The following is a 20858-nucleotide window of genomic DNA, read 5'->3' on the forward strand; positions in this document are numbered from 1 at the left end:
CTCTACAGAGACTCACCCCGACGTCATCCTCTACAGAGACTCACCCCGACGTCATCCTCTACAGAGACTCACCCCGACGTCATCCTCTACAGAGACTCACCCCGACGTCATCCTCTACAGAGACTCACCCCGACGTCATCCTCTACAGAGACTCACCCCGACGTCATCCTCTACAGACTCACCCCGACGTCATCCTCTACAGAGACTCACCCTGACGTCATCCTCTACAGAGACTCACCCTGACCTCATCCTCTACAGAGACTCACCCTGACGTCATCCTCTGTGATGTATCCGGTCTGAGCCACCCACCAGGGCTCAACAGAGATCTCTACTGGCTTGGAGGGCAGCAGGTCTCGCGCCGTTTTCCTACGGAAGAATTTCTGACAGGAGACACAAGTCCGTACACGTTAAATCACTGTTACTATTCATTAGTCAGAAATATGACCAAGGAAATAACGACATGCTTAATGAAGTTGAAGACTCTCTTACTTTGGAGGACCTGCACTGGTTCATCAAGTCTATATACTGGTTCCTCCCGATTCCCAGCAGTCTTAGACCTAGAACACAGACAGGAGATATTAAATCACTGGTTCCTCCTCTACCAAGGCTGAGTCCCAATGATGCCCTATTCTCTGTTTAGTACACTCCGTTTGACCAGAGCCCTATATAGTGCACTCCGTTTGACCAGAGCCCTATATAGTGCACTCCGTTTGACCAGAGCCCTATATAGTGCACTCCGTTTGACCAGAGCCCTATATAGTGCACTCCGTTTGACCAGAGCCCTATATAGTGCACTCCGTTTGACCAGAGCCCTATATAGTGCACTCCGTTTGACCAGAGCCCTATATAGTGCACTCCGTTTGACCAGAGCCCTATATAGTGCACTCCGTTTGACCAGAGCCCTATATAGTGCACTCCGTTTGACCAGAGCCCTATATAGTGCACTCCGTTTGACCAGAGCCCTATATAGTGCACTCCGTTTGACCAGAGCCCTATATAGTGCACTCCGTTTGACCAGAGCCCTATATAGTGCACTCCGTTTGACCAGAGCCCTATATAGTGCACTCCGTTTGACCAGAGCCCTATATAGTGCACTCCGTTTGACCAGAGCCCTATATAGTGCACTCCGTTTGACCAGAGCCCTATATAGTGCACTCCGTTTGACCAGAGCCCTATATAGTGCACTCCGTTTGACCAGAGCCCTATATAGTGCACTCCGTTTGACCAGAGCCCATATAGTGCACTCCGTTTGACCAGAGCAGTTTCCATAACGCCCCTCCTAGATCAGTAACGTCTTACATTTAAAATGTTCAAATTGATTTCCTGAAATGTCACCATCATCACCGATTGAAGCTATTTCTGAGTGAGTCAGTGTGTGTGTGTGTGTGTGCGCACGCGCGTGCCCTTCCAAAGCCCTCCAGACCAATGCTCCCTCTAAGCTGAGCAGATCACAGAGGAAATATCAGCCCACGGAGAGAAGCACCAGATTGTTCTAGAGTTTTTCCTGTTAACCTGTTATGGATAGGGGGCAGTATTTTCACGGCCGGATAAAAAACGTACCCGATTTAATCTGATTATTACTCCTGCCCAGAAACTAGAATATGCATATAATTATTAGCTTTGGATAGAAAACACTCCAAAGTTTCTAAAACTGTTTGAATGGTGTCTGTGAGTATAACAGAACTCATTTGGCAGGCCAAAACCTGAGAAGATTCCATGCAGGAAGTGGCCTGTCTGACAATTTCTTGGCCTTCTTGATTATCTCTATCCATTACAGAGGATCTCTGCTGTTACGTGACACTTCCTACGGCTCCCATGGGCTCTCAGAAGGCGGCAAAAAGCTGAATCGTGGCTTTGCAGGCTCTGGCTGAAAAAAAGTAGCGCCTTTGGATAGTGGCTGGTCACAGTACTGTGAGACTCAGGCTCGTGCCCGAGTCGACCCCATGCTTTATTTTCTTTCGTCTTTTTACCTAAACGCAGATTCCCGGTCGGAATATTATCGCTTTTTTACGAGAAAAATGACATAAAAATAGATTTTAAACTGCGGTTGACATGCTTCCAAGTACGGTAATGGAATATTTAGAAATCTTTTGTCACGAAATGCGCCATGCTCGTGACCCTTATTTACACTTCGGATAGTGTCTTGAACGCACGAACAAAACGCCGCTATTTGGATATAACAATGGATTATTTTGAACCAAACCAACATTTGTTATTGAAGTAGCAGTCCTGGGAGTGCATTCTGACGAAGAACACCAAAGGTAATAACATTTTTCTAATAGTAAATCGGAGTTTGGTGAGTACCACACTTGGTGGGTGTCTAAATAGCTAGCCGTGATGGCTGGGCTATCTACTGAGAATATTGCAAAATGTGCTTTCACCAAAAAGCTATTTTAAAAATCGGACACCTCGATTGCACAAAGGAGTTCTGTATCTATAATTCTTAAAATAATTGTTATGTTTTTGTGAACGTTTATCGTGAGTAATTTAGTAAATTCACCGGAGGTTTTGCGGGGGTATGCTAGTTCTGAACGTCACATTCTAATGTAAAAAGCTGGTTTTTGATATAAATATGAACTTGATTGAACAAAACATGCATGTATTGTATAACATAATGTCCTAGGGTTGTCATCTGATGAAGATCATCAAAGGTTAGTGCTGCATTTAGCTGTGGTTTGGGTTTATGTGACATTATATGCTAGCTTGAAAAATGGGTGTCTGATTATTTCTGGCTGGGTACTCTGCTGACATAATCTAATGTTTTGCTTTCGCTGTAAAGCCTTTTGAAATCGGACACTATCAACGTTTCCCTTTACTGTGGCAATTGGCGATCGAATCAACGCACTATTAGCCATTTTCAATCCAACATACTGAAACAAAACGAACAATGCAAGAGTTTTTGCTGTAGGCAGAACGCTTCGAAGTAGCATTCTATTGCAGACTTAGTCCATACTTTACACAGACCTGTGCGGCATAACCAATCAGAGCTGCAGTAGGCCTATATGCAAATAGACCATTGCCATATATGGATCGGTGGCATTGACTTTGAACTGGACTGTGTTTACAGCATGAGCGGTCGTGAGTAGATGCGCTTGTTTTGAGATCAAAGCAAGAGCTGCATGTAGCCACGTTCATATCCTTTGCTAGTTAGTTTTAAAAATGTTGCCACTTATAAAGAACTTAGTCTTTACATACAGTACCAAATCAAAAGTTTGGACATACCTGCTCATTCAAGTGTTTTTCTTAACTTTTACTATTTTCTACATTGTAGAATAATAGTGAAGACATCACAACTATGAAATAAAACATATTGAATCATGTAGTAACCAAAAAAAAGTGTTAAATTAAAACATATTTTATATACTTGAGATTCTTCAAAGTAGCCACCCTTTGCCTTAATGACAGTTTTGCACACTCTTGGCATTCTCTCAACCAGCTTCACCTGGAATGCTTTTCCAACAGTTTTGAAGGCGTTCCCACATATGCTGAGCACTTGTTGGCTGCTTTTCCTTCACTCTGCGGTCCAACTCATCCCAAACCATCTCAATTGGGTTGTGGTCAGGTGATTGTGGAGGCCAGGTCATCTGATGCAGCACTCCATCACTCTCCTTCTTGGTCAAATAGACCTTAGCCTAGAGGTGTGTTGGGTCATTGTCCTGTTGAAAAACAAATGATAGTCCCACTAAGCACAAACCAGATGGGATGGCGTATTGCTGCAGAATGCTGTGGTAGCCATGCTGGGTAAGTGTGCCTTGAATTCTAAATTAATCACTGACAGTGTCACCAGCAAAGCACCCCCACACCATCCACCTCCTCCTCCATGCTTCACGGTGAGAACCACACATGTGGAGATCATCCGTTCACCTATTCTGCGTCTCACAAAGACACGGTGGTTGGAACCCAAAATCTCACATTTGGACTCATCAGACCAAAGGACAGATTTCCACCAGTCTAATGTCCATTGCTTGTGTTTCTTGGCCCAAGCAAGTCTCTTCTTATTATTGGTGTCCTTTAGTAGTGGTTTCTTTGCAGCAATTCGACCATGAAGGCCTGATTCACACAGTCTCCTCTGAACAGTTGATGTTGAGATGTGTCTGTTACTTGAACTCTGTGAAGCATTTATTTGGGCTGCAATTTCTGAGGCTGGTAACTGTAATGAACTTATCTTCTGAAGTCATGCAGCCATCCTGCTTCTGGCCAGTCTGACAGCAGAAAGTCATGGAGCCATCCTGCTTCTGGCCAGTCTGAGAGCAGAAAGTCATGGAGCCATCCTCCTTCTGGCCAGTCTGACAGCAGAAAGTCATGGAGCCATCCCGCTTCTGGCCAGTCTGACAGCAGAAAGTCATGGAGCCATCCTGCTTCTGGCCAGTCTGACAGCAGAAAGTCATGGAGCCATCCTCCTTCTGGCCGGTCTGAGAGCAGAAAGTCATGGAGCCATCCTGCTTCTGGCCAGTCTGAGAGCAGAAAGTCATGGAGCCATCCTCCTTCTGGCCGGTCTGAGAGCAGAAAGTCATGCAGCCATCCTGCTTCTGGCCAGTCTAAGAGCAGAAAGTCATGGAGCCATCCTGCTTCTGGCCAGTCTGAGAGCAGAAAGTCATGGAGCTATCCTGCTTCTGGCCAGACTGACAGCAGAAAGTCATGCAGCCATCCTGCTTCTGGCCAGTCTGACAGCAGAAAGTCATGCAGCCATCCCGCTTCTGGCCAGTCTAAGAGCAGAAAGTCATGGAGCCATCCTGCTTCTGGCCAGTCAGAGCAGAAAGTCATGCAGCCATCCTCCTTCTGGCCAGTCTGACAGCAGAAAGTCATGGAGCTATCCTGCTTCTGGCCAGTCTGAGAGCAGAAAGTCATGGAGCCATTCTGCTTCTGGCCAGACTGACAGCAGAAAGTCATGGAGCCATTCTGCTTCTGGCCGGTCTGACAGCAGAAAGTCATCGACCAATGCCGCTTCATTCATTGAATTTGTCGTTTGTAATACAATGGGCTTTAGCAATAATTGTTTTATCAGTTACTGAGTTCCTCAAAATGAATGTGTTAATTCGTTAGAAGAGGAATAACTGTCGGAACAGTTCAATTCAAAATGAGGTCAAAGACAGTGTTTCCCGTTTATTAATTAGTCAGCAGAGGCCCAATGCCTCAACCCTGGTGTTGCTAGCAGAATGTTCTAACTCACTGATGTTCTACAGTCAGTCAGGCAGCAGTTTATCCCTGAGAGAGGGAGTACTACAGTACTACTACTAACTGCCAGCAGTTTATCCCTGAGGGAGTACTACAGTAGTACTACTAACAGCCAGCAGTCTATCCCTGAGAGAGGGAGTACTACAGTAGTACTACTAACAGCCAGCAGTCTATCCCTGAGAGAGGGAGTACTACAGTAGTACTACTAACTGCCAGCAGTTTATCCCTGAGAGAGTACTACAGTACTACTACTAACAGCCAGCAGTTTATCCCTGAGAGAGGGAGTACTACAGTAGTACTACTAACAGCCAGCAGTCTATCCCCTGAGAGAGGGAGTACTACAGTAGTACTACTAACAGCCAGCAGTCTATCCCTGAGAGAGGGAGTACTACAGTAGTACTACTAACAGCCAGCAGTCTATCCCTGAGAGAGGGAGTACTACAGTATTACTACTAACAGTCAGCAGTTTATCCCTGAGAGAGGGAGTACTACAGTATTACTACTAACAGACAGCAGTTTATCCCAGAGAGGGAGTACTACAGTACTACTACTAACAGCCAGCAGTCTATCCCTGAGAGAGGGAGTACTACAGTAGTACTACTAACAGCCAGCAGTCTATCCCTGAGAGAGGGAGTACTACAGTAGTACTACTAACAGCCAGCAGTCTATCCCTGAGAGAGGGAGTACTACAGTAGTACTACTAACAGCCAGCAGTCTATCCCTGAGAGAGGGAGTACTACAGTATTACTACTAACAGTCAGCAGTTTATCCCTGAGAGAGGGAGTACTACAGTAGTACTACTAACAGCCAGCAGTCTATCCCTGAGAGAGGGAGTACTACAGTAGTACTACTAACAGCCAGCAGTCTATCCCTGAGAGAGGGAGTACTACAGTGGTACTACTAACAGGCAGCAGTTTATCCCTGAGGGAGTACTACAGTAGTACTACTAACAGCCAGCAGTCTATCCCTGAGAGAGGGAGTACTACAGTAGTACTACTAACAGCCAGCAGTCTATCCCTGAGAGAGGGAGTACTACAGTAGTACTACTAACTGCCAGCAGTTTATCCCTGAGAGAGTACTACAGTACTACTACTAACAGCCAGCAGTTTATCCCTGAGAGAGGGAGTACTACAGTAGTACTACTAACAGCCAGCAGTCTATCCCTGAGAGAGGGAGTACTACAGTAGTACTACTAACAGCCAGCAGTCTATCCCTGAGAGAGGGAGTACTACAGTAGTACTACTAACAGCCAGCAGTCTATCCCTGAGAGAGGGAGTACTACAGTATTACTACTAACAGTCAGCAGTTTATCCCTGAGAGAGGGAGTACTACAGTATTACTACTAACAGACAGCAGTTTATCCCAGAGAGGGAGTACTACAGTACTACTACTAACAGCCAGCAGTCTATCCCTGAGAGAGGGAGTACTACAGTAGTACTACTAACAGCCAGCAGTCTATCCCTGAGAGAGGGAGTACTACAGTAGTACTACTAACAGCCAGCAGTCTATCCCTGAGAGAGGGAGTACTACAGTAGTACTACTAACAGCCAGCAGTCTATCCCTGAGAGAGGGAGTACTACAGTATTACTACTAACAGTCAGCAGTTTATCCCTGAGAGAGGGAGTACTACAGTAGTACTACTAACAGCCAGCAGTCTATCCCTGAGAGAGGGAGTACTACAGTAGTACTACTAACAGCCAGCAGTCTATCCCTGAGAGAGGGAGTACTACAGTGGTACTACTAACAGGCAGCAGTTTATCCCTGAGGGAGTACTACAGTAGTACTACTAACAGCCAGCAGTCTATCCCTGAGAGAGGGAGTACTACAGTATTACTACTAACTGCCAGCAGTTTATCCCTGAGGGAGTACTACAGTACTACTACTAACAGGCAGCAGTCTATCCCTGAGAGAGGGAGTACTACAGTAGTACTACTAACAGGCAGCAGTCTATCCCTGAGAGAGGGAGTACTACAGTAGTACTACTAACAGGCAGCAGTTTATCCCTGAGAGAGGGAGTACTACAGTGGTACTACTAACAGGCAGCAGTCTATCCCTGAGAGAGGGAGTACTACAGTAGTACTACTAACAGTCAGCAGTCTATCCCTGAGAGAGGGAGTACTACAGTAGTACTACTAACAGCCAGCAGTCTATCCCTGAGAGAGGGAGTACTATAGTATTACTACTAACAGTCAGCAGTTTATCCCTGAGAGAGGGAGTACTACAGTAGTACTACTAACAGCCAGCAGTTTATCCCTGAGAGAGGGAGTACTACAGTAGTACTACTAACAGTCAGCAGTTTATCCCTGAGAGAGGGAGTACTACAGTAGTACTACTAACAGTCAGCAGTTTATCCCTGAGAGAGGGAGTACTACAGTACTACTACTAACAGGCAGCAGTTTATCCCTGAGAGAGGGAGTACTACAGTAGTACTACTAACAGCCAGCAGTCTATCCCTGAGAGAGGGAGTACTACAGTAGTACTACTAACAGCCAGCAGTTTATCCCTGAGAGAGGGAGTACTACAGTATTACTACTAACAGCCAGCAGTCTATCCCTGAGAGAGGGAGTACTACATAGGATTATCATCAACTAGCATGGGATGCTAATATGACTAGGATTATCATCAACTAGCATGGGATGCTAATATGACTAGGATTATCATCAACTAGCATGGGATGCTAATATGACTAGGATTATCATCAACTAGCATGGGATGCTAATATGACTAGGATTATCATCAACTAGCATGGGATGCTAATATGACTAGGATTATCATCAACTAGCATGGGATGCTAATATGACTAGGATTATCATCAACTAGCATGGGATGCTAATATGACTAGGATTATCATCAACCTGCATGGGATTCTAATATGACTAGGATTGTGCCTTTGGCTACTGGACTATGAAAGAAAGTTGATTTGAAAACCAATAGAACGTGAGAGAAATATGCTACTGGTTTCAATGGCATATGGAAGCCAAAATAATTTCCTCCACGTTTCTATGGTCTGATTTTAACTAGGCTACTTTGAAGCAAGGTAAGACATGCCTCATAATATGTAGTAAAACTTGTAGGTTTCCAACAACTAAAGTAAATGTTTTCAAAATGCATTCTGCCTCCAGCTCATTGCAAAGTGAAGAGTGACACTCTGAAGCCTTCCTATGCAAATGGGAAGCGCTTCAATTACCAGTTGAGAAATAAAAATAGTAGCCCTTCTCAATCGTGGCCATCAAAACTGTTTTTAACACTAGATTGCATTTAGAATTATTACGTAATGGTTGGGTTTATAAAAGCACGTTTCACTCTAGCAGCAACTGACAAGCTGTTTGAGGAGCTGTAGCAGCAGCACAAATTAGGCTCTGTATCTGTTTTGCTATGCGTGTGTGCTAAATAAGATGAATAATGAAAATGCATGTGCCAATTTAATTCCAACTAATTTATGCAAATTAACCTATAGACCGATAAGCATGACCGGTCAAATGTATTTCCATCGACTGGTATTTCCATAAATTAATAGGCTAAAATTAATTATTTTGTCATTATTTATTTTTTTCTTCTCCCGGACAAATGGCCGGCGCCAATTTTATTTATCGTTTTATCATTGTTGTTTTTTGGGCCAAAAGCCAGCTATTACCGGCTACCGGAAATACTGACCCACACACCACAGAGCTGTAAGAGGAAGTACAGTAACAGTCTACTTACAGTCAGCAGCAGTGAAGTTGGGCAGTGAGTCGTAACTCTTCTCTACGTTCATGATGTCCTGGAGGTGGAGAGAGAGGGAGGAGAGGGAAGAGAAGAGAGAGGGAGGAGAAGAGAGAGGGAGGAGAGGGAGGAGAGGGAAGAGAAGAGAGAGGGAGGAGAAGAGGGAGGGAAGAGAAGAGAGAGGGAGGAGAGGGAAGAGAAGAGAGAGGGAGGGAGGGAAGAGAAGAGAGAGGGAGGAGAGGGAAGAGAAGAGGGAGGAGAGGGAAGAGAAGAGGGAGGAGAGGGAAGAGAAGAGGGAGGAGAGGGAAGAGAAGAGGGAGGGAAGAGAAGAGAAGAGGGAGGGAAGAGAAGAGAGAGGGAGGAGAAGAGGGAGAGAGGAGTGGGAAGAGAAGAGAGAGGGAGGAGAGGGAAGAGAAGAGGGAGAGAGGAGAGGGAAGAGAAGAGAGAGGGAGGAGAGGGAAGAGAAGAGGGAGAGAAGAGAAGAGAGAGAGAGGAAAGAGAAGAGAGAGGGAGGAGAGGGAAGAGAAGAGGGAGGGAAGAGAAGAGAGAGGGAGGAGAGGGAAGAGAAGAGAGAGGGAGGAGAGGGAAGAGAAGAGAAGAGGGAGGAGAGGGAAGAGAAGAGAAGAGGGAGGGAAGAGAAGAGAAGAGAGAGAGAGGGAGGGAAGAGAAGAGGGAGAAATTAAAACAGGAATAAGGGAGCAGCAAATTAAACTAATTTCTCTTAATACACCATTCCTTCCTTCCCTGGACCTTCATTATTCACTGAATATGTTCCAAATGGCACCCTATTCCCAATGTAGTGCACTACTTTTGACCAGGACCCTATGGCACCCTATTCCCAATGTAGTGCACTACTTTTGACCAGGACCCTATGGCACCCTATTCCCAATGTAGTGCACTACTTTTGACCAGGACCCTATGGCACCCTATTCCCAATGTAGTGCACTACTTTTGACCAGGACCCTATGGCACCCTATTCCCAATGTAGTGCACTACTTTTGACCAGGACCCTATGGCACCCTATTCCCAATGTAGTGCACTACTTTTGACGAGGACCCTATTCACAATTTTAGTGCACTACTTTGGACCAGGGCCCTATGGCGCCCTATTCCCTATTTAGTGCAGTAATTAATTTATCCTATTAAAAAAAACACATCAAATGGATTATCAGAGTAACACGTCCATCAGTAATGTCATTTACACGTCTAGTATGAAGATGTCGCCTCAGCGAGATGTCGCCTCAGAACGTGCAGCGAGATGTCGCCTCAGCGAGATGTCGCCTCAGAACGCGCAGCGAGATGTCGCCTCAGAACGCGCAGCGAGATGTCGCCTCAGAACGCGCAGCGAGATGTCGCCTCAGAACGCGCAGCGAGATGTCGCCTCAGAACGCGCAGGCGAGATGTCGCCTCAGAACGCGCAGCGAGATGTCGCCTCAGAACGGCGCGGCGAGATGTCGCCTCAGAACGCGCAGCGAGATGCCGCCTCAGAACGCGCAGCTCAGAACGCGCAGCGAGATGCCGCCTCAGAACGCGCAGCGAGATGCCGCCTCAGAACGCGCAGCGAGATGCCGCCTCAGAACGCGCAGCGAGATGCCGCCTCAGAACGCGCAGCGAGATGCCGCCTCAGAACGCGCAGCGAGATGCCGCCTCAGAACGCGCAGCGAGATGCCGCCTCAGAACGCGCAGCGAGATGCCGCCTCAGAACGCGCAGCGAGATGCCGCCTCAGAACGCGCAGCGAGATGCCGCCTCAGAACGCGCAGCGAGATGCCGCCTCAGAACGCGCAGCGAGATGCCGCCTCAGAACGCGCAGCGAGATGCCGCCTCAGAACGCGCAGCGAGATGCCGCCTCAGAACGCGCAGCGAGATGCCGCCTCAGAACGCGCAGCGAGATGCCGCCTCAGAATGTAGAAAATAAAATTGGTTTTAATGTTTTTCACCATTAACGATATCACAATCAGCTAAGCAACAGTTTGAGTTTGGGCACTAGATCTAGGCCCTAGTTGTTCATTATATTTCATCTGTGCATTTTTTTCATTGAAATTCTATGAAATTCTTCAAGGCAGCGTAGCCTAGTGGTTAGAGCGTTGGACTAGTAACAGTTAGGGTCCACCCCACACTGACTGGGGCAATCTCCCATCGTACTGTGAAGTGTTAGAACTTAACGTTCAGAGTAAAAACTCGCCGGACACTATGAAAGGTTCAACCAAGTTTATTCTGCCCAGCGGATCAATACAGCTGCATTAGAGAAAAACATTTTTCACACAAGCACTGATATTTAACCCTTCCTTCTAGGCTGAGCCTCCTCCTACACATCTGTATAAAACATTGTGTTTTTACTGTTAGTGTCCTGCCTAAGTGATACAGGCCATAAACTTTACATTTCTTCCTTAACCTGACCTCGACCCCCCCCCCCCTTTCATCACTAATCCATGGCTCTCTCCCCTTTTTTACATTTTAGTCATTTCAGCAGACGGTTCTTATCCACAGCAACTTACAGTAGTGAATGCATACATTTCATACATTTTTTTCCTCCGTACTGGTCCCCCGTGGGAATCGAACCCACAACCCTGGCGTTGCAAACACCATGCTCTACCAACTGAGCCACACGGGACCAGCTTATCTGTCACGTGATCGCTTTCCCAACACTCGGTACATTCCAAGATGAATTGCCCCCACCATGTACCTTCTTCCTGTAGATAGCCGAGGGACTACGGCACCACCAGCGGTTACGGCACCTCTCATTTCTCTATTGAAACTAAATCATTAATAAGGATTTAAAATTCATCAATCCAAAACCTATCAGAAGGGAATAGGAGCCATCGGGATGCAGCATGGTTCTTTAATACTGACGCTATTGGACTGTTGCACAAGACAAAGTCACATATTAGGGCTAACTCAAGGGGTTTGAAAGTCTACCAAGGTTATGTTTGAGTCAAGGGTACAGAGTGTGAAACTCCAGGAATAACACAGGAAGAATAACGGCGTCTTCTCAGCAGAACAGGAACACTGCAAGCCAGCAGTTAAACAGCTGAGGTCTGTTAACCCAAGCCGGGGGAAATGGGGGTCTCTACTAAGCTGACATATGGAATTGTTTTAAGATGGTCATACCAAGGATCATTTATCTCTTTGATTTTGAATTATAAGACCGGTTAATGGTATCAAAAAAAAAAAAATACTTCAAAAAGTATTTTATGAAACATTGAATTTGGCATTACTGCTATTAGTCCATAGAAACACATTGAATAGCAGATTACTGCTATTAGCCCATAGAAACACATTGAATAGCAGATTACTGCTATTAGCCCATAGAAACACATTGAATAGCAGATTACTGCTATTAGCCCATAGAAACACATTGAATAACAGATTACTGCTATTAGCCCATAGAAACACATTGAATAGCAGATTACTGCTATTAGCCCATAGAAACACATTGAATAGCAGATTACTGCTATTAGCCCATAGAAACACATTGAATAACAGATTACTGCTATTAGCCAATAGAAACACATTGAACAACAGATATTTTAAAAAAAATCTTAAGGAAGTTTGTTCTGAAGTGTCTGGAAAAGTTGTATTTGATCCCTTGATTTAGGCACTAAACTTTCTCCATATATACTTCCATAAACTGGTTTAACTGGTACGGGGGACATTCAGATGAGTCTTGTGAGTCTTGTGGGCATCCTAGATCAAAACAAGAGTCTCATCTTTCCACCGAGTGGCCAAACTGTTCGGACACTCCGTGAGAAGACCGATTTAGCTCTGCCAGCTTTAACCGCGGAAATTCTAGCAGGAAGGGTTACGGTAGAAAATATGATGTAGAACAGATATGATCCTCTATCCTCAATAATAGGGAGTCATTTTGAGCTCTATAAATTACATTTCTATCTGCACGGCTCTGTACCGTTTTCCCAACTGAATACACCCCTTGTGGTCAATTGGTTTTTACAGCGTAGAAATACAAAACATAGAAATACAATGAATAGAACGGGTTTGGAATCTCTATTCCTGGCAATATGACTGGTGAACTCATGAGTACACTAGCAATCGCTTCCTGGTATTGTAATTAAATCATTTCCATGGTAATGAAGAATGTTAATTCAAAATAATGTTAACTGATATGACTCATGCAATGGAATGTATTTTTTGTAATGGCAGTTCAATTGATTCAACAAATCACAGCACAGATTGATGGGTACACTTCCTGCTTTTACTTCCCGCTTTGCTCCTATGGGTCTCCCCATAATGTCATCATTGGCTTGAATGAGGACACCCCCGTTCTACTCATTCTAGTGTAAAGACTGGTATCAGTATGACCTAAATGCACAGTAGGACAGCTCTTGAATGGATTGATTTGGGACTACGGTTCTGTCCTAAACGGTACCCTATTCAATTATAGTTCACTACTACTGACCCTATGGACGTACATGGACCTTATAGACCAGAGCCCTATGGACCTTATAGACCAGAGCACTATGGACCTTATAGACCAGAGCCCTATGGACCTTATAGACCAGAGCCCTATGGACCTTATAGACCAGAGCACTATGGACCTTATAGACCAGAGCCCTACGGACCTTATAGACCAGAGCCCTACGGACCTTATAGACCAGAGCACTATGGACCTACATGGACCTTATAGACCAGAGCCCTACGGACCTTATAGACCAGAGCCCTACGGACCTTATAGACCAGAGCCCTATGGACCTTATAGACCAGAGCCCTATGGACCTTATAGACCAGAGCCCTATGGACCTTATAGACCAGAGCCCTATGGACCTTATAGACCAGAGCCCTATGGACCTTATAGACCAGAGCACTATGGACCTACATGGACCTTATAGACCAGAGCCCTATGGACCTTATAGACCAGAGCCCTACATGGACCTTATAGACCAGAGCCCTATGGACCTTATAGACCAGAGCCCTATGGACCTTATAGACCAGAGCCCTACGGACCTACATGGACCTTATAGACCAGAGCACTATGGACCTTATAGACCAGAGCCCTACGGACCTTATAGACCAGAGCCCTATGGACCTTATAGACCAGAGCCCTACGGACCTTATAGACCAGAGCCCTATGGACCTACATGGACCTTATAGACCAGAGCACTATGGACCTTATAGACCAGAGCCCTATGGACCTACATGGACCTTATAGACCAGAGCACTATGGACCTTATAGACCAGAGCCCTATGGACCTTATAGACCAGAGCACTATGGACCTTATAGACCAGAGCACTATGGACCTTATAGACCAGAGCCCTATGGACCTTATAGACCAGAGCACTATGGACCTTATAGACCAGAGCCCTATGGACCTTATAGACCAGAGCACTACGGACCTTATAGACCAGAGCCCTATGGACCTTATAGACCAGAGCCCTATGGACCTTATAGACCAGAGCCCTATGGACCTACATGGACCTTATAGACCAGAGCCCTATGGACCTTATAGACCAGAGCACTATGGACCTTATAGACCAGAGCCCTATGGACCTTATAGACCAGAGCACTATGGACCTACATGGACCTTATAGACCAGAGCCCTACGGACCTACATGGACCTTATAGACCAGAGCCCTACGGACCTTATAGACCAGAGCACTATGGACCTACATGGACCTTATAGACCAGAGCCCTACGGACCTTATAGACCAGAGCCCTACGGACCTTATAGACCAGAGCCCTACGGACCTTATAGACCAGAGCCCTATGGACCTACATGGACCTTATAGACCAGAGCACTATGGACCTTATAGACCAGAGCCCTATGGACCTTATAGACCAGAGCCCTATGGACCTTATAGACCAGAGCCCTATGGACCTTATAGACCAGAGCCCTATGGACCTTATAGACCAGAGCCCTATGGACCTTATAGACCAGAGCACTATGGACCTACATGGACCTTATAGACCAGAGCCCTATGGACCTTATAGACCAGAGCCCTACATGGACCTTATAGACCAGAGCCCTATGGACCTTATAGACCAGAGCCCTATGGACCTTATAGACCAGAGCCCTACGGACCTACATGGACCTTATAGACCAGAGCACTATGGACCTTATAGACCAGAGCCCTACGGACCTTATAGACCAGAGCCCTATGGACCTTATAGACCAGAGCCCTACGGACCTTATAGACCAGAGCCCTATGGACCTACATGGACCTTATAGACCAGAGCACTATGGACCTTATAGACCAGAGCCCTATGGACCTACATGGACCTTATAGACCAGAGCACTATGGACCTTATAGACCAGAGCCCTATGGACCTTATAGACCAGAGCACTATGGACCTTATAGACCAGAGCCCTATGGACCTTATAGACCAGAGCACTATGGACCTTATAGACCAGAGCCCTATGGACCTTATAGACCAGAGCCCTATGGACCTTATAGACCAGAGCCCTATGGACCTTATAGACCAGAGCACTATGGACCTACATGGACCTTATAGACCAGAGCCCTATGGACCTTATAGACCAGAGCCCTACATGGACCTTATAGACCAGAGCCCTATGGACCTTATAGACCAGAGCCCTACGGACCTACATGGACCTTATAGACCAGAGCACTATGGACCTTATAGACCAGAGCCCTACGGACCTTATAGACCAGAGCCCTATGGACCTTATAGACCAGAGCCCTACGGACCTTATAGACCAGAGCCCTATGGACCTTATAGACCAGAGCCCTACATGGACCTTATAGACCAGAGCCCTACGGACCTTATAGACCAGAGCCCTATGGACCTTATAGACCAGAGCCCTACGGACCTTATAGACCAGAGCCCTACGGACCTTATAGACCAGAGCCCTATGGACCTACATGGACCTTATAGACCAGAGCACTATGGACCTTATAGACCAGAGCCCTATGGACCTTATAGACCAGAGCACTATGGACCTTATAGACCAGAGCCCTATGGACCTTATAGACCAGAGCACTATGGACCTTATAGACCAGAGCCCTATGGACCTTATAGACCAGAGCACTACGGACCTTATAGACCAGAGCCCTACGGACCTTATAGACCAGAGCCCTATGGACCTACATGGACCTTATAGACCAGAGCACTATGGACCTTATAGACCAGAGCCCTATGGACCTTATAGACCAGAGCACTATGGACCTTATAGACCAGAGCCCTATGGACCTTATAGACCAGAGCCCTATGGACCTTATAGACCAGAGCACTATGGACCTTATAGACCAGAGCCCTATGGACCTTATAGACCAGAGCACTATGGACCTACATGGACCTTATAGACCAGAGCACTATGGACCTTATAGACCAGAGCCCTATGGACCTTATAGACCAGAGCACTATGGACCTACATGGACCTTATAGACCAGAGCACTATGGACCTTATAGACCAGAGCCCTATGGACCTTATAGACCAGAGCACTATGGACCTACATGGACCTTATAGACCAGAGCACTATGGACCTTATAGACCAGAGCCCTATGGACCTTATAGACCAGAGCACTATGGACCTACATGGACCTTATAGACCAGAGCCCTATGGACCTTATAGACCAGAGCCCTACATGGACCTTATAGACCAGAGCCCTATGGACCTTATAGACCAGAGCCCTATGGACCTTATAGACCAGAGCACTATGGACCTACATGGACCTTATAGACCAGAGCCCCCTTCTGACCTCAGAACAGCCTCGTCGGGGCATGGACTCTACAGGGACGCTGGCTCATGTTGACTCCAATGCTTCCCACAGTTGTGTCAAGTTGACTGGATGTCCTTTGGGTGTTGAAACAATCTTGATACACACAGGAAACTGTTGAGCAGTGTTCCAGTTCTTGACACAAACCGGTGCCCCTGGGCACCTACTACCATACCCCGTTCAAAGACACTTCAATATTTTTGTCTTGCCCATTCACCCTCTGACAAATTGAAAACCCTAGTCATTGGCGACTCCATTACCCGCAGTATTAGACTTAAAACTAATCATCCAGCGATCATACACTGTTTACCAGGGGGCAGGGCTACCGACGTTAAGGCTAATCTAAAGATGGTGCTGGCTAAAGCTAAAACTGGCGAGTGTAGAGAGTATAGAGATATTGTTATCCACGTCGGCACCAACGATGTTAGGATGAAACAGTCAGAGGTCACCAAGCGCAACATAGCTTCAGCGTGTAAATCAGCTAGAAAGACGTGTCGGCATCGATTAATTGTCTCTGGCCCCCTCCCAGTTAAGGGGAGTGATGAGCTCTACAGCAGAGTCTCACAACTCAATCGCTGGTTGAAAACTGTTTTCTGCCCCTCCCAAAAGATAGAATTTGTAGATAATTGGCCCTCTTTCTGGGACTCACCCACAAACAGGACCAAGCCTGGCCTGTTGAGGAGTGACGGACTCCATCCTAGCTGGAGGGGTGCTCTCATCTTATCTACGAACATAGACAGGGCTCTAACTCCTCTAGCTCCACAATGAAATAGGGTGCAGGCCAGGCAGCAGGCTGTTAGCCAGCCTGCCAGCTTAGTGGAGTCTGCCACTAGCACAGTCAGCGTAGTCAGCTCAGCTTTCCCCATTGAGACCGTGTCTGTGCCTCGATCTAGGTTGGGCAAAATTAAAAATGGCGGTGTTCGCTTTAGCAATCTCACTAGTATAAAGACCTCCTCCATTCCTGCCATTATTGAAAGAGATTGTGATACCTCACATCTCAAAATTGGGTTACTTTTAATGTTAGATCCCTCACTTCCAAGGCAGTTATAGTCAATGAACTAATCACTGATAATAATCTTGATGTGATTGGCCTGACTGAAACATGGCTTAAGCCTGATGAATTTACTGTGTTAAATGAGGCCTCACCTCCTGGTTACACTAGTGACCATACCCCCGTGCATCCGGCAAAGGCGGAGGTGTTGCTAACATTTACGATAGCAAATTTCAATTTACAAAAAAAAAACAATGACGTTTTCGTCTTTTGAGCTTCTAGTCATGAAATCTATGCAGCTACTCACTCACTTTTTATAGCTACTGTTTACAGGCCTCCTGGGCCATATGCAGTGTTCCTCACTGAGTTCCCTGAATTCCTATCGGATCTTGTAGTCATAGCAGATAATATTCAAATTTTTGGTGACTTTAACATTCACATGGAAAAGTCCACAGACCCACTCCAGAAGGCTTTCGGAGCCATCATCGACTCAGTGGGTTTTGTCCAACATGTCTCTGGACCTACTCACTGCCACAGTCATACTCTGGACCTAGTTTTGTCCCATGGAATAAATGTTGTGGATCTTAATGTTTTTCCTCATAATCCTGGACTATCGGACCACCATTTTATTACGTTTGCAATCGCAACAAATAATCTGCTCAGACCCCAACCAAGGAGCATTAAAAGTCATGCTATAAATTCTCAGACAACCCAAAGATTCCTTGATGCCCTTCCAGACTGCCTCTGCCTACCCAAGGACATCAGAGGACAAAAATCAGTTAACCACCTAACCGAGGAACTCAATTTAACCTTGCGCAATACCCTAGATGGGGTTGCACCCCTAAAAACATCTGTCATAAGAAACTAGCTCCCTTGTATACAGAAAATACACGAGCTCTGAAGCAAGCTTCCAGAAAATTGGAACGGAAATGGCGCCACACCAAACTGGAAGTCTTCCGACTAGCTTGGAAAGACTGTACCGTGCAGTATCGAAGAGCCCTCACTGCTGCTCGATCATCCTATTTTTCCAACTTAATTGAGGAAAATAAGAACAATCTGAAATGTCTTTTGATACTGTCGCAAAGCTAACTAAAAAGCAGCCTTCGCAAATGGAGGATGGCTTTCACTTCAGCAGTAATACATTTATGAACTTCTTTGAGGAAAAGATCATGATCATTAGAAAGCAAATTACAGACTCCTCTTTAAATCTGGGTATTCCTCCAAAGCTCCATTGTCCTGAGTCTGCACAACTCTGCCAGGACCTAGGATCAAGGGAGATACTAAAGTGTTTTAGTACTATATCTCTTGACACAATGATGAAAATAATCATGGCCTCCAAATCCTCAAGCTGCATACTGGACCCTATTCCAACTAAACTACTGAAAGAGCTGCTTCCTGTGCTTGGCCCTCCTATGTTGAACATAATAAACGGCTCTCTATCCACCGGATGTGTACCAAGCTCACTAAAAGTGGCAGTAATAAAGCCTCTCTTGAAAAAGCCGAATCTTGATCCAGAAATTATAAAAAACTATCGGCCTATATCGAATCTTCCATTCCTCTCAAGAATTTTAGAAAAAGCTGTTGCACAGCAACTCACTGCCCTCCTGAAGACAAACAATGTATACGAAACGCTTCAGTCTGGTTTTAGACCCCATCATAGCACTGAGACTGCACTTGTGAAGGTGGTAAATGACCTTTTAATGACATCAGACCGAGGCTCTGCATCTGTCCTCGTGCTCCTAGATCTTAGTGCCGCTTTTGATACCATCGATCACCACATTCTTTTGGAGAGATTGGAAACCCAAATTGGTCTACATGGACAAGTTCTGGCCTGGTTTAGGTCTTATCTGTTGGAAAGATATCAGTTTGTCTCTGTGGATGGTTTGTCCTCTGACAAATCAATTGTAAATTTCGGTGTTCCTCAAGGTTCCGTTTTAGGACCACTATTGTTTTCACTATATATTTTACCTCATGGGGATGTCATTCGAAAACATAATGTTAAATTTCACTGCTATGCGGACGACACACAGCTGTACATTTCAATGAAACATGGTGAAGCCCCAAAATTGCCCTCGCTAGAAGCCTGTGTTTCAGACATAAAGAAGTGGATGGCTGCAAACTTTCTACTTTTAAACTCGGACAAAACAGAGATGCTTGTTCTAGGTCCCAAGAAACAAAGAGATCTTCTGTTGAATCTGACAATTAATCTGGATGGTTGTACAGTCGTCTCAAATAAAACTGTGAAGGACCTCGGCGTTAATCTGGACCCTGATCTCTCTTTTGAAGAACATATCAAGACTGTTTCAAGGACAGCTTTTTTCCATCTACGTAACATTGCAAAAATCAGAAACTTTCTGTCCAAAAATGACGCAGAAAAATGTATCCATGCTTTTGTTACTTCTAGGCTGGACTACTGCAATGCTCTACTTTCCGGCTACCCGGATAAAGCACTAAACAAACTTCAGTTAGTGCTAAATACGGCTGCTAGAATCCTGACTAGAACCAAAAATTTGATCATATTACTCCAGTGCTAGCCTCCCTACACTGGCTTCCTGTTAAGGCAAGGGCTGATTTCAAGGTTTTACTGCTAACCCACAAAGCATTACATGGGCTTGCTCCTACCTATCTTTCCGATTTGGTCCTGCCGTACATACCTACACGTACGCTACGGTCACAAGACGCAGGCCTCCTAATTGTCCCTAGAATTTCTAAGCAAACGGCTGGAGGTAGGGCTTTCTCCTATAGAGCTCCATTTTTATGGAATGGTCTGCCTACCAATGTGAGAGACGCAGACTCAGTCTCAACCTTTAAGTCTTTACTGAAGACTTATCTCTTCAGTGGGTCCTATGATTGAGTGTAGTCTGGCCCAGGAGTGTGAAGGTGAACGGAAAGGCACTGGAGCAACGAACCGCCCTTGCTGTCTCTGCCTTGCCGGTTCCCCTCTTTCCACTGGGTTTCTCTGCCTCTAACCCTTTTACAGGGGCTGAGTCACTGGCTTACTGGTGTTCTTCCATGCCGTCCATGGGAGGGGTGCGTCACTTGAGTGGGTTGAGTCACTGACGTGGTCTTCCTGTCTGGGTTGGCGCCCCCCCCTTGGGTTGTGCCATGGCGGAGATCGTTGTGGGCTATACTCAGCCTTGTCTTAGGACGGTAAGTTGGTGGTTGGAGATATCCCTCTAGTGGTGTGGGGGCTGTGCTTTGGCAAAGTGGGTGGGGTTATATCCTGCCTGTTTGGCCCTGTCCGGGGGTATCATCGGATGGGGCCACAGTGTCTTCTGATCCCTCCTGTCTCAGCCT

The 20858-nt window shown here is 45.9% G+C and overlaps 1 protein-coding gene across 2 annotated transcripts in view; it reads right to left on the bottom strand.

Moving 5' to 3' along the window:
- Positions 1-218: 218 nt before the first annotated feature.
- The window catches only part of LOC123732431 (protein FAM91A1-like), a 35732-nt gene continuing 15092 nt past the window's right edge, over positions 219-20858 (bottom strand). For both annotated transcript variants that reach the window (XM_045711563.1, XM_045711565.1), the window contains exons 4-6: positions 8878-8935; positions 490-557; positions 219-380 (exon numbers count right to left, since the gene is read on the bottom strand). In XM_045711563.1, coding sequence (XP_045567519.1) covers positions 246-380; positions 490-557; positions 8878-8935 — 261 coding nt within the window. In that variant the 3' untranslated portion in view covers positions 219-245. The remainder of the gene's footprint in view (positions 381-489; positions 558-8877; positions 8936-20858) is intronic.

Source organism: Salmo salar, unplaced genomic scaffold, assembly GCF_905237065.1.
Source record: "Salmo salar unplaced genomic scaffold, Ssal_v3.1, whole genome shotgun sequence".
Lineage (NCBI taxonomy): Eukaryota > Metazoa > Chordata > Actinopteri > Salmoniformes > Salmonidae > Salmo > Salmo salar.